The 14517-nt window shown below is 35.5% G+C and overlaps 1 protein-coding gene across 2 annotated transcripts in view; it reads left to right on the top strand.

The window, feature by feature from the left end:
* Positions 1–14517, top strand: part of ITPR2 (inositol 1,4,5-trisphosphate receptor type 2) — a 525070-nt gene that overhangs the window by 436909 nt on the left and 73644 nt on the right. For both annotated transcript variants that reach the window (XM_079139251.1, XM_079139250.1), the window contains one exon: positions 7727–7902. In XM_079139251.1, coding sequence (XP_078995377.1) covers positions 7727–7902 — 176 coding nt within the window. The remainder of the gene's footprint in view (positions 1–7726; positions 7903–14517) is intronic.

The raw sequence follows: 14517 nt of genomic DNA, 5'->3' as shown, positions 1-14517 counted from the left end.
GGATGGTACCCCTGTTTCAGATTTACCTAATAATTCTAGTTTTAAATAAGCTCTCAAGGTTTTTCTGATGTGACTAATCCTTGAACAAACACCTAAAACCACATGTATAGGTGGGTTTGGAGTAGTTCTGCCTCACAAGAAATAGGACTAACAAACACAGGACTGGAAAACATGGTGCCTCATCATCAACTGCAGATGCAAACTTTCCCTTGGAAAGGATTCTTAAATAGGAGCTAACAGTAGCAACCAAGGCAAGGCTCAATCTCAAAGTATCTAGGTGTGGGTTTGGCATTTAGAGGAAGGGGGCAATATAGAACCCCAAGATGTGTCTGGTCATCAGATTACAATTCTGAATGAGTGATTTAGTTATTGCTCTGTGAGCAAGGTTGAAATTTAGGTCAGGATTAGCATAGCCTCTAAACCTCAACTGCACACTATGCATCTCTAGAAAGGCCAAAGAAGGAAAGTCAAGACTGATAAGTACACTTGGCCACCAGAACTGTCTAAAGAATTCTGTGCTGGTGATGAAAGCTCTTTGATGCTGAATTTTTTGAACAGGATGAACCACTACTCTCCTGGAGCACTTTGAAGTCATTAAAAGATGGATTATTTGACCATTAAAATTCTTCTAAGATGTGCTCAAAAAAATGACGGGGCATATAAGAACACAGGATCCAACATAAAAGGCCTCCTGGTAGCCAAATCTGAGAAAACTTTGAGAAAAAAATTATTGACAGTAATACATTATAACTCATAGAATAAAATAAGTATCCAGGAATCCTTACTTGTGGTGAGAAAAGAGAATTCTTCTTTATAATAGTATTCTGGTTAATAAAATGTAGATGGAATGATAGAAATAGAATGTCACCATTTGATAAACATCACAGCAGTAAGAATCAACAACCGGTGCTAAAATTAAGGGGTAACTATAGGATGAAAAATATGATGAAATCAGGATTTTGACAGAGTCTCGAAGTGTCTCTTCACAATATACTTAACAAATACAAAAGGAAAAGCGGTAACTTTAAGTGGAAACAGCCTGTTCAGCTCTGTGTTTGGTCTTCTTTAGTGATGAACTCTTGGCACAGAGTAAGGCAACTCTTGTGACAAGAGAATTCTTTCTACAAAGTAAACAATTTTAAGCACATGGTTTTTAATTTCTTGTATAAGGTGTTGACATTTGGGGAATCTAGGTAAAGGGTATATGGGATTTTTTTTGCATCACTCTTGCAACTATTACATATGGTTGAAAGAGTTTGCAAGTGAAGTTTAAAATGAAAAAAAAAATTAAGAATCTATTCTACCCTGAGATCCTCATAATTTTGTGTGTAGATGCTGATCATGAAGTCACCTGATAAATCTTGAGCCAAAAAAGACCCTGGATTAACATGTGCCACCCTTTCCAACCCTAAACCCTAATGCATGCTGCTTTGGAGTCACAGAGTCTGCTGTGACAGTGAGAGCGGAGGGGCTGGCAGAAGGAATGGGCTATTTATGTGTTCTCCAGCTGTATTTTTCAGCCTGATAACACCAGAGACTGGGGATTTCATGGTCCTCCAGTCTGGTTTGCAATGGGGATACAGTATTAACTGAGAGAATAGTGTTCCCCTTTGACCAAGGTGCTGGTGTACAGAAATTAAAGGGAGCTGTCATGGGGGAGATGATGCTCAGAGGACAACTTGAAAAGTACCCTCTGTCCTCTACTACAAATAGAGAGCATCCTCTCATCACCAGGCTGGCCCAGCAGCTGTCGAAGCTGGGGAATCTCCTGTATATCTGTTCAGAAATTGAGATTGCCATGCCAACTGTCCCTGTCCTGGGCTGCATTTGGCAAAAACAGAATAGTCAGTGGAGAGAATTTTGCCATTGGAATTTCTCATATCAAGATGGGATGTGATTTTTAAATAAACGAGTGTGTGTGTGGTGTATTTCAATTTTGGAGGTAATTCTTTTTCCCTATAAGTGCTTTTTGTTAAAGGAAATAAATTCTTCAAGGTATTTCAGTGCATTCAACTTAATAAGCATTGATGGGGTACCACCAAATTTCAGGCATCATGCTAGGTCCTAGAAATTCTGTCCTTGTCCTCAAGAAGTTCCTGGTCTGATTAACGGAGCAAGAATTGAAAAGGGCCTAAGGAGCATCCATGGATTTATGGATGGATGCCTACTTTAGCTGCATTAGGTGGAGGAAACAGGAAAGTCTTATGAACCTATGTGGGAGGCAGAGGGATAGAGAGAGACTGAGAGGTAAGAAGCAGCTTGCTGTATATAGGAAGCTATAAACCAATTAGCATGAGGTAGGTAGCAGAGTTCCATTATGTGAAATGAACTGAAGTTTCCAATTTTACTGCCTAAAATTTCTTTTATAAAGACTGAACTTCCTACTTTCTAAGATTTAAAAATGTGTAGGGGGATTTCTAAAAATATTTTCCATTATAAATATATCTTCATATATCATTCTAAATGGTGAAAAACTGAAAGCATTCCCCCTAAAAACTGGAACAAGGCAGGGATGCCCTCTTTCACCACTTCTATTCAACATTGTTCTTGAGACTCTAGCCAGAGCAATTAGACAAACCAAAGAAATTAAAGGGATACGAATTGGAAAAGAGCAACTCAAACTATCCCTGTTCGCTGATGACATGATTATATATTTAGAGGAACCTGGAAATTCCACCAGAAAACTCTTAGAACTCATAAGTGAATTCAGTAAAGTAGCAGGTTACAAGATCAATGTTCATAAATCCAATACATTTTTATACATAAGTGATGAATCTTCAGAAAGAGAAATTAGGAAAAGTGCCCCATTCACAATAGCATCAAAAAAAATAAAATACTTGGGAATCAATCTCACAAAAGAGGTGAAAGACCTCTACAATGAGAACTACAAAACACTAAAGAAAGAAATAAAAGAAAACCTTAGAAGATGGAAAGATCTCCCATGTTCATGGATAGGAAGAATTAATATTGTCAAAATGGCCATACTACCAAAAGTGCTATATAGACTCAATGCAATTCCAATTAAAATCCCAATGATGTACCTTACAGAAATAGAGCAAGCAATTATGAAATTCATCTGGAAGAATAAGAAACCCAGAATAGCTAAAGCAATCCTCAGTAGAAAGAGCGAAGCAGGTGGTATCGCAATACCAGATCTTCAACTCTATTACAAAGCAATAGTAACAAAAACGGCATGGTATTGGTACCAAAATAGACAGGTAGATCAATGGTACAGAATAGAGGACACGGACACAAACCCAAATAAATATAATTTTCTCATACTAGACAAAGGTTCCAAAAATATGCAATGGAGAAAAGATAGCCTCTTCAACAAATGGTGCTGGGAAAACTGGAAAACCATATGCAACAGAATGAAATTAAACCCTTATCTCTCACCCTGCACAAAACTCAACTCAAAATGGATCAAGGAACTCGGAATCAGACCAGAGACCCTGCATCTTATAGAAGAAAAAGTAGGCCCAAACCTTCAACTTGTTGGCTCAGGAGCAGACTTCCTTAACAGGACTCCCATAGCCCAAGAAATAAAAGCAAGAATCAACAACTGGGATAGATTCAAACTAAAAAGCTTTCTCTCAGCAAAGGAAACAATCAGTAATGTGAAGAGAGAGCCTACAGAGTGGGAGAATATCTTTGCCAATCATACTTCAGATGGAGCGCTAATATCCCGAATCTATAAAGAACTCAAAAAACTCTACACCAAGAATACAAATAATCCAATCAACAAATGGGCTAAGGAAATGAACAGACACTTCACAGAAGAATATGTACAAGCAATCAACAGATATATGAAAAAATGTTCAACATCTCTAGTAATAAGAGAAATGCAAATCAAAACTACCCCAAGATTTCATCTCACCCCAATTAGAATGGCGGTTATCAAGAACATAAGCAACAATAGGTGTTGGCAAGGATGTGGGGAAAAAGGTACACTCATACATTGCTGGTGGGGTTGCAAACTAGTGCAGCCACTCTGGAAAGCAGTATGGAGATTCCTCAGAAAGCTTGGAATGGAACCACCATTTGACCCAGCTATCCCACTCCTTGGTCTGTACCCAAAGGACTTAAAATCAGAATACTACAGAGATACAGCCACATCAATGTTCATAGCTGCTCAATTCACTATAGCCAGATTGTGGAACCAACCCAGATGCCCTTCAGTTGATGAATGGATAACAAAACTGTGGCATATATATACAATGGAATATTACTCCGCCATGAGGAATGACAAAATTATGGCATTCGCAGGCAAATGGATGAAATTGGAGGGTATCATGCTAAGTGAGATAAGCCAATCTCAAAAAACTAAAGGACAAATGATCTCACTGATAAGCGGATGAGGACATACGGGGGTGGGGGGTAGGAGGGGTTAGTGTTAGGGTTAGGGTTAGGTTTAGGGTTAGGGATAAGGAGGGTGGTAAGAATGAGGGAGAAAGGAATGTATAGAGGGAAAAGAGGGGTGGGAGGGGAGGGGGGAAGGTGAAAAAATAACAAAATGAATCAAACAACATTGCCCTATGTAAATTTATGATTTTTAATTAAAATTAAAAATTAAAAAAAAACAAAAAAAAATAAATATATCTTCATTATAGAAAATTGGTAGAAATATAACATACTAAGGAGAGATAACATTCCCCATTAGTGGGTCAGGATTGGCTTTGAAAATCTATCTGCTCTAGAGTTTGTCAGAGACATTTTACATTTCAATTTCTTTTCTTTCTTTTTGTTTTAGTGTTAAATCTTCAGATAGAAAATAGGATTATTCTTACAGAAGATAATTACAGATATCATTGTCAACTAATAGTCATTTAAAATAACTTTTCAGCTTATTTATTAATTCCACAAAGATGTATTTATCATTAAACTATGTACAAGGTGCTGTGCCAGACACTCTTGGAATTCTTTCTATAAAGCAACCAATTTTAAGCACATGGTTTTTAATTTCTAGTATAATCAGGGGGAAATCTCAGCAAGTTTGATACTATCTGGGGAGGAATAAAGATGTGGTTACCTTATCAGGCATTAGCGACAATGCCTAGTGTGGCTATCTGTGCCAAATCTGGGACTTCTAGAATGTCACACCAAGACATTATTTGTGAAATACACTGAAGAGTCACATGACTGACAGAAAGTTGTTAAATGTGCCTTGAAGATGTTGGCAGTTTTAATATACTTTAAAGTGAAGCTCTATAACTTGGAGAGTTTGTAAATAGACTTAACTGCCTACTCACAGTATGTTTTTGTTTGTTTACTTAATAAACTTTTATTTATTGCTGCAAGACAGGCCCAGAGATGGCCCTCTCCCTTACAGTTTGCATTCTAGAGGAGGCCCAAGTCCTAATAAGGATAAGAAGACCCTGAAGGCATTTTTTTTTTTTTTTTTCTCATTGAGATCTGTGAAATCAAGGCAGTTGATGGTTGAGCTTTCTTTTGGTAAATTCAAAAGAATTACAAGCCAGCATCAAAATAAACACAAGTAGGTCGTCCATTTTGTTAGCACTGGAAACAGATATTGTTGAAGGTAACTTTCAGGGAAGTTACTCCCTTTTATTTCCCCATCCCTGAATTAATCTTACCAGACCATAAATTTGATGATGGAGGATATCAAGTCTCTCCTTCCAATCTTTTTTCATCATTGTTTGCTTTAAAATTTATATTAGTCCATTTTGAATTGATATAATAAAATACCTGATGCTGGGTACTTCATAAGAAAAAAAGGTTTATTTAACTCAAATTTGGAGGCTGGGAGTCCATGATTGGGTGGTCCTATCTCTTCACCCCTTGGTGAGGGGCCCTCATCACAACATGACACATTACAGCTCACAATGTGACAGAAATGTGGAAGTGGAAATGGCTGTGTGCAGAAGGGTCCAGGCAGGCAGGGTAGCCTCACTTTATAGCAACCTGCTTCGGAGAGAACTATGTTGGTCCTGTGATCATTACATCATTTCTTCCAAGGGCAGAACCCCCATGACCTAATTACTTTGCAGTAGGCCCTGCTTCTTAAAAATTCTACCACCTCAACACCATCATCCTGGGGACCAAGCTGCCAGCCTGTGAACTTCCAGGGGACACACTCAGACTGTATACAAACAGTAGCAAGAGACAACCTGGGAAGAATACAACAGTTCAGAAGTTAATGCCTAATGCTTTTCACTGTGATTTTTTTTTTCTTTTGCTTGTAAACATTTGTTATGGTTTGTATCTAGAATGCCCCCACCCAAGTTTCATGTTTTGAAGCAGCAATATTCAGAGAAGGGGCTTTTGGGAAGCGTGTGGAGGGTGAGGGCTCTGACCTCAACAGTGAATTGATAACTTGATGGCATCTGGGGGAGGCAGGACATAGTTGAAGTGGGCTGCTGGGCATGTATTGTCCCCAGCTTCCTCCTCTCTCACTCTGCCTCCTGTCTCTCCTGTCTGCCATGAGGTGAGCAGCTTTGCTCTGCTACACCCTTCCGCCATCATGTTCCGCCTCACCTCAGGCCCAAAGCAATGGACCTAGTTAACCTCGGATGGAAAGCTCTGAAATCATGAGCCCAAATAAATCTTTCCTCCTTTAAGTTGTTTATGTCAGGTATTTTGGTCACAGTGATGAAAAGTGGACTAACACAACATCTGACAGAATCATTCTATTTTTGAAATTTATTAGCACTCACTATGAACTAAAGTCTATACAGAATTTATTAAAGAAGTCCAGATAACCCCAGGGTTTCAGTGATAGTACAAAAGCTCTACACACCAAAACGCTCAAGGTATTTTGCATGCAGAAATAGGTATGGCCAAAAGAATAAGAGTCATTATGGAATACTTACCAAAGGAATTTGTGGAAAATCTCCACTTTGTTGTTTCCCCTGTGGCAATGTTATCCTATAGACAGGAGTTTGATGTCCCGGAGCTGATCCAGTCAGCCTAAGAATGCTGCCCCTTGATTTACTTCTGCAGATGTAGCACACGCGACCTTCAGAGGATTCCTTGATTCTGCATGTCAGTGCAAATGTCATTGAATTGTACTTCTTTTTAAAAGAAAGATATTTTTAAACCTCCTTTGTGGGCTGTTTTCTGAGAAATTGTTTGTAATGGAGTTCATTTTTAAAACATTTGGAACTTTTATTTTCTGATGATTAAATAACTCCACATTTTCTTTAAAACTTGTTTTGGCCTTCAGAGCCTCACCCTCATCCACATACTTTCATATATAGACACCTGTGTGTATGTTGTAACAGTTCAAACGTGGCTTTATTTTATAAAAAATTAGTTATTCTACATACTAGATTTTTTAGAGGGAAATATTACTGGTAATAATAAAGCAAGACAAAGTACGGGTTCAATGAAAAAGTTGCTTGATTTCTCATGATTTTGCTATACTCCTAGTGGTCATCAATCATAAATTTTGAATTGGGATTCCCAAGTGAGATTTTTCTATCGAAAGCACTTAGCAAATTACTGCCAAAGGAGGGAGGGGAGGACAATTTTCAGACTTAATAGGAGTGTTAACTAGTAAGTAAGTAGCCTGAAATTAATCACAAACTTTCTGCAAATGCAGTAATGAATGTGTTCAAAGATGTTTTCTTGGAATGTAAAGAGTTTTGAGTAGATTTGTTTTGAACTTCAGTGCATTATGGCTTGACTTGCTAAAGTAGAGGAGCAAATATTTCAGCATTTTCTAGTTTTGTTCTTGCTGACAATAAACTTCTTCCATATTTTACAGGGACCCTCTCTCCATTGTTCTCAGTCCTTCTGTGGATAGCAGTTGCGATCTGCACGTCTATGCTGTTTTTCTTCTCCAAGCCTGTGGGTATTCGGCCCTTTCTGGTGTCAGTAATGCTCAGGTCAATATATACTATAGGTCTTGGCCCTACGTTAATACTTCTTGGCGCAGCTAATGTAAGTACTTTACTTAGCTCCGTATTGTTACAGAACTAATTAAAGTGTATTACACATAAAACCGTGGCTCTATGCTTTTATTCATACAGACAAAATGAATTCTAACTTATTGTGAACCTAAATTAGCCAGAGTATAATTTGTACATTATTTAATTTAGAGAAATAAAAAAGTAACAAAAAAATCAATGCATTTAAGGAGGTAGCATTTGGGGCATGACCCAGTTCTGCCATCAATTTAATCTAATCCAATTTTAATGCCATCCGTGTCCTATACCCACAGCTATTGACAGAAATGACTCTGAGCAACTGTAAAACATCCTAAAATGATTTCTAAATCATCCAAGAAAGATTAAATTATATTCAGTAGAACTTAAGGAGTGAGTACCGTTTTATCAAATGACCTAAGAAAAAGGGTTACTGTCTGAGAAAATATGAAATTGGGCTCCTTTTATGTGAACAAATCCTACAAACTTGTAGAAGGCATAGATGAGATTAATATTCTTTTTGTCAAGTTTTGAAATATTAGAAGAAGGGAGCATATTTTGAAACTTTAGTTAGGTATGTTTAGAATATGCAAGCTAGAGTAGTATTTTAAAATGCAAGTAAGGCATTTATAGAAAAAATATTACCCTAGAAATCTGTGCCAGATTTATGTAAAGTGAAGCCATAAATGGACATTACCTTAAGAAAAGGTAAATCACCCAGTTGATGAAATAACAAATGGACAGGCACATAAATGTTGTTAGTGTAGCTGCTGAATTCCTAAAGCACTTTATATTTTACTGGATTTTTAACAAACGTTCTCTGTTCTGGTATCTGCAGCTAGAATTATCTCTCCCACTATATTATAGAGTTCTTAATAGTAATTGATCATTCAATATCTGGAACGTCATTGGGACTCAATAAATATTTCTCCAATCGGTCAACTAATTAGTGAATGAAAAAGTAAAAGAATGGTAATCTTTGTATTCTTGCACAGTGTCTTACACATAAAATGTGTTCAAATACTTATTGAAAATCAACAAATGAAATAGTCAATCAAATTTTTGAGAATGATGAAACTGAGTTAATATGACCAATTCTGTATTTCTGTGTTTCTGATATCTATTTTATTACAATTCTTTAAAAATTGAATATGATATATTTGACAGTTCCCAGTTAACTAGATAATTCAAGCAACCAAATTGCCAATTTTCAACTATTGTTAGTATAGGGAAGTGCACTATAAATATAAAGAAGTCTCTAAGTGCAGAATCTTGTAAAGTACCAAATACACATTCTGTAAATTTCTGGAGGGCAGAAATTGTCACATTCATGTGTATAATCCTACTGTTCTTGCTCCCTCCCAGCTCCTTTTTTCTTTACCTTTAATACTTGGTAATTGAACACTGAAAATATTTACATGAACTGAACTTGTACTTTCAATGCTTTGGAAATAAGCTAATTTTATAATATTACCAAAATATCTGATTTGAGAATATTCATAAATTTATCTAAATTTTTTAAACCTATGTATTTGGCTTATTTTTTCTTTAAAAACCAGGTTGAATATGAAACCATATTTTTTGAAGAAGTAAATATTTTTCTTTAACTAGTAACTTGCCCTCAATAGGATACTAACCCAAGTGAGAAAAATCCACATTTGATAAGTGAAATAATAGTTAGATAGAGTTGGGGCCAAAAATAACAAACTTTCACTGTGTGCCCGTTATATAATTTAATAGACGCTAAAAATAACAAGAAGAGAGGACATGGTGCTCACCATCCAGAGGTGGATGTGTCAGACTCGCTGTTTTGCATTTTCTTTATCTTTGGACCAAGAATATATTAAGAAATGAGGAATAGCATTCTAATGTCTGTTGGGATAAACACAAAACAATTGAAGTATTTCTCTTATCCACCTCCTGGGATAGGATAAAAACAACAGTTGTCCTTGGGTTTTGGTGGAAATAAGTCCAATATAACAATTGAGTATTCATATGAAAGGCAAGTCTTATACTTCAATATCTTTATGAAAAATAAAAAAAATATGTAAATATATCTACCTTACTAACTATATGAAAATCTGTTGCTACTCTGATAGCTGTAACAGCATAAAGCATGTTTGCACAGCCAAATGATGCATTATCACGTCCACCAGTCCAGGGCATTTTGACCAATGAATCTATGTCAATTTGGGACAAACTCCATGGAATAATTTTAATCTCAATATTGTAGATATCAACAGAAGTTTTATCTGTAATTTTAATATTATATAAGAAAATTTTTAGTGAATAATCATCTACTTTAACTTTTAACATAACCTACTCACTGTAAAATTATCTGTGGTTTATTTAGGAAGCAGAAAGTAAATAAATAAAAACATGAATTGGTCATACTGTGTATCTTACCTTTTACTATGTATATTTTCTTAATTTATGCTTACATATTTTCAGTGCATAACAGGTGAAATTATAAGTGCTAAAATTAGAGATATCAGAAGCAGGAAAAACCAAAGACATCTACCTGAAAGGTTAGCTTTAATGAGAATTAGAATTCTAAACTTCAGACAACTCAGCAAGCCTCTGAATTTCATTCGTGGAAGGAAGATTTAATGCCTAGTCTATAAGACAGCAATTGCTTTGAGAGCAATTAAGATGAGTATAGAAGATTTAGAAAAGAATAATAATTAGGATACTGATACAATAGTAATAATGGCCACCATTTACTAAGGATCCTAACATGTGAAGCAGTATGTGCTATCATGATTGGAGAGTGTTGCTGTTTTGATACTTAGAGTTCCTTTTTCCTGGACTCTGCCTTTTATAATGTTAAGCAAATGCTGAAAGTCTCTTTCGGAAAAGGAACCAAGTGGGAAGAAAAAAACCTCAACTTGTGTGCTGAGCATTTAGGATTACTGGCTCCTGTTTATTATAATACTTCAATTTTTTTTCTTCTTTATTCATTTCTGAAAATTGAAGTTTTGTCTAGATTTCAACTAGCTTATCTTGTCACAGGTGTTATCTCAATATTTGAGATGTTTTGAAAATTCAAATGTTTTTTCCTCAGTTAAAAAGCACACCATATAACCCACTATAGTTTCCTTCTTTCCCATCCACTACACTGCATTTTTAGTTAATGATAGTAAAGGTTAATATGTTTTTCTGAAAAAAAATAAGTGACCATTTTATAAATTTAGGATCACTAAATATTTTTTCATTCTAATAAAATTGTTTATAAATCTAATTTTTGTAGTCATATGAATGTCAAATAACCTGTTTAACCACTCCATTATCTTTTGTTTAGATATTGAGATTTTTAAATCATATGAATATAGTAAATATCAGATCTTTTAACATCTTCTGAACACTTTTTAGTCACAATGGATTTTTTCCTTTTTTCTAATAGTGCCTGAAAATGTGTAATTGTTTTAATGATATTTGTACATCATTTGTCTTTCTCACAGTTATTTGTCATGTGGAAATGTTTTGTAATCGTAGGACTTGGTCTTGCCATTTTGCAGAGAGGAGAAACAAATAGCGTTTAGCAGACTTCAAATAAATCATGATGTTCAAACTTAGAGTGCCATGCCCTCAGATACTTACCTGTAGCTAGTTTTCTGGAGGTCTCATATTACTATTGATCTATAAGGTTGAATCCCATCACATACTGACTTAATATATACAAATTCAATTATACATTCCAGGTCATAACTCTTAAATTCTCTCTCTCTCTCTCTCTCTCTCTTTCTCTCTCTCTCTCTCTCTCTCTCTCTCTCTCTCTCTCTCTCTCTCTCTTTCTCTCTCTCTCTCTCTCTCTCTCTCTCTCTCTCTCACACACACACACACACACACACACACACACACACACACTTCAGTACTGTTGTACTTAGTGAGACATGCTACTATTTACATCATCCAGGTTTATTATACTGTTTTGTGGGCAAATTAAAAGATTTCCAGGGCAATTCTGACTGCATACAAATTTTGTTTTACATATTGATCTTAGAATCTTAGCCTGCCGAAGATGTAATATCACTGAAATGGAGATTTTTTTTTAAAATCAAATCATCTCATTTTCAATAAAAAGGGTGATTTAGGTGGTTGGTGAAAATATGGTAATATAGTTGAAGATGATAAATTCAATTTTACCTTTTCAATAAATAAATGGGCAAGTCTCTCTCTTTTTTTTTCATTCTACAATTTATTCTTGAAAATTAGGTCATATTTTCCCACAGGAACAATGTTAAGATGGGATAGAATTCTTGATCAGGGCAAGAGTATGAAGTTAGACCACAAGAGTAATACAAAGATGAAGACATAAATGTCTGTGATCAGATAAAATAGTAAAATTTAAAGAACCTCACATAGAATCCTAGGACTATGAGGTACCGTAGTTCTAGGCACATAATTGCAGACATGAGGAAATAAAGTCCTGTAGAGACAGAAGGATGTACTAAAGCAGGCACTTAGTGCCAGAACCACAACTGGACCCCAGATGGCCAACTTCTCAGCCAGTACTTTTCCACCACACTGCACTGATAGAAGTCCCAAAGACATGTCCATAGACTATAAAGTGTATGTGGAGATATTACTTTACTGTATATTTTTTAACCTTGTTTCAATATACATTAATGAACGTGACTGTTAATTTCACTTTTGTTTTTGCAAGACCTGTTAATACATTGTCCACAAAGCTTACATTGAAGTTTTGTCTCCATACCCACTCTTTTTTCCCCACCATCACATAACTGACCCCATCCCTAGCAAAAATATAGCACGGACAACTTTGAAAAATAAATGGAGAAGGGATACAAACTGGGACAGTTATGGTGGTGTGTATTGGTTACATGTGTCTGATTTCAGGGCTTTCCACTCCAGCTCAGACATGCTTGGCCTGTTCGCCACCTCACCACACCTTCCATTCGTTGTTGTCCTTGTGGATCTTTGCTGTAGAAATGATTGCCTACATCATGGTAGTGACAGGTGAAGGACTGGTTAGATGACAGCAACCAAGTCATGACCTGGAAAGGGAGCATGTTTTTGCTTTTTCATTATTTGAGAACCAAAATGTATTGCTCTTTTCTGAGAATTCAAATTCAATGTATCATTTTTTCTTAGTGTACATGACTTATAAATTGTTTTCCTACATAAATATTCCCAGCTTTTATGGAAAGTGCTCTATTAAAACAATTTACAAATTGCATCATACATGAGAAACCAGAGTTCAACTTCTTTCCTTATCAAACAATTTATTCTTGCATTCACTTCTCCTTGGTATGAACTCTTTAAAGCATGAGGCATTGATCTCCCTGTGTCTGATCTCTAGAGAAATAGGTGGATGCCGCTGCTAGTGTCAACTCTGCCCCACTTCTAGACTTAGTCCAGAGAACAGGAACATATCTCTCACGCTCTACATGGAGGTTCATAAACAAAAAATTCTGAAAACAAATAAAGCAAATCTTTATTTTTCATGTGAAAATGGCTGAGTCCCTTTTAGGCAGATACATGTTTTTGCTATTTCATTGTTTGAGAACCAAAATGTATTGCTCTTTTTTGAGAATTTAAAGTCAATGTATTATTTTTCCTCTGTGTACAGGACTTATAAATTGTCTTCCTATATAACTTTTTATGATGCAATTTAGAGAATTGGAGATCAGGAAACAACTTTCTTAATCACATCATTCATCCTTCTGAAAAGTCATGATTCTTTTAATTCTATTTATTATACAACTTATTTCTATATTATACTGATGAATTATAATGAATGAATCAAGATAGTGTAGATTTGTACAACCATAGAAATGAAAAGTTGTACCCCATTTGTGTACAATGAATCAAAATGCAGTCTGTAAAAATAAATTTTAAAAAATAGTGTAAATTTAGACAAGAGCCACTCAAAACAATTTAGAAAGTAAACTGCTGAATACACTTTGCCAGACATTCTATTTCTCTCCATGTTCATGGCTGTTTTTTGTCAAATATGTCATGTGGATCAGCACCTTATGTGAAATTCCTGTTCTTATATCTTATGATATCAAACCTGTTCTTGAACAATATATATGAAGACTTCTAGTATACTGTAACTATACTTAATAATAGTGGGAACTATTGAGGAAACACTGAACAGTGAAATAAGTAAGACTTTTTTCTCTTTGGCATTATTAAAATTGTTAAGATGATAAAGGAAGTGATCAATTATTGCAAGGATAGTTCACTGAACAGGGGAAATTTAGGAAAGTTTTGACCTTTTTAGGTACTACGCTGTTGAGTTGACTGGTCTTTCAAACATTCACTAATAACCCATATCTCATTTCATCTGTGTTGATATGGGCTCCAGAAAGTTGAAGGAAAAGTTTGTTCCACCCTCTTAAATTTCACTTCTGCCTCAGTGTTATGTTCCTTTTTATGTTGTTTAAAATCATCAAGGTAATTTCACTTATATATCTATATAGAAAAAAATCAACAGTATTGCAAAGAGCAAGCTGTTTCCCCAAAGTTAGGTTTGGATGCTTAAAGATAAATATGGTTCCATTAGATAATGTGAAGAACTCAGGGAACAGTGAGGAAGGACAATCTAAGAACATTTGAAATCTGTAATTTCTTCTGTGATGACTATGAGGCAAAATTACCTTTT

Source organism: Sciurus vulgaris (assembly GCF_902686455.1).
Source record: "Sciurus vulgaris genome assembly, chromosome: 5".
NCBI classification, from domain to species: Eukaryota; Metazoa; Chordata; class Mammalia; order Rodentia; family Sciuridae; genus Sciurus; species Sciurus vulgaris.
The sequence above is the reverse complement of the archived record's forward strand: the minus strand, read 5'-3'. Positions and strand labels throughout refer to the sequence as shown.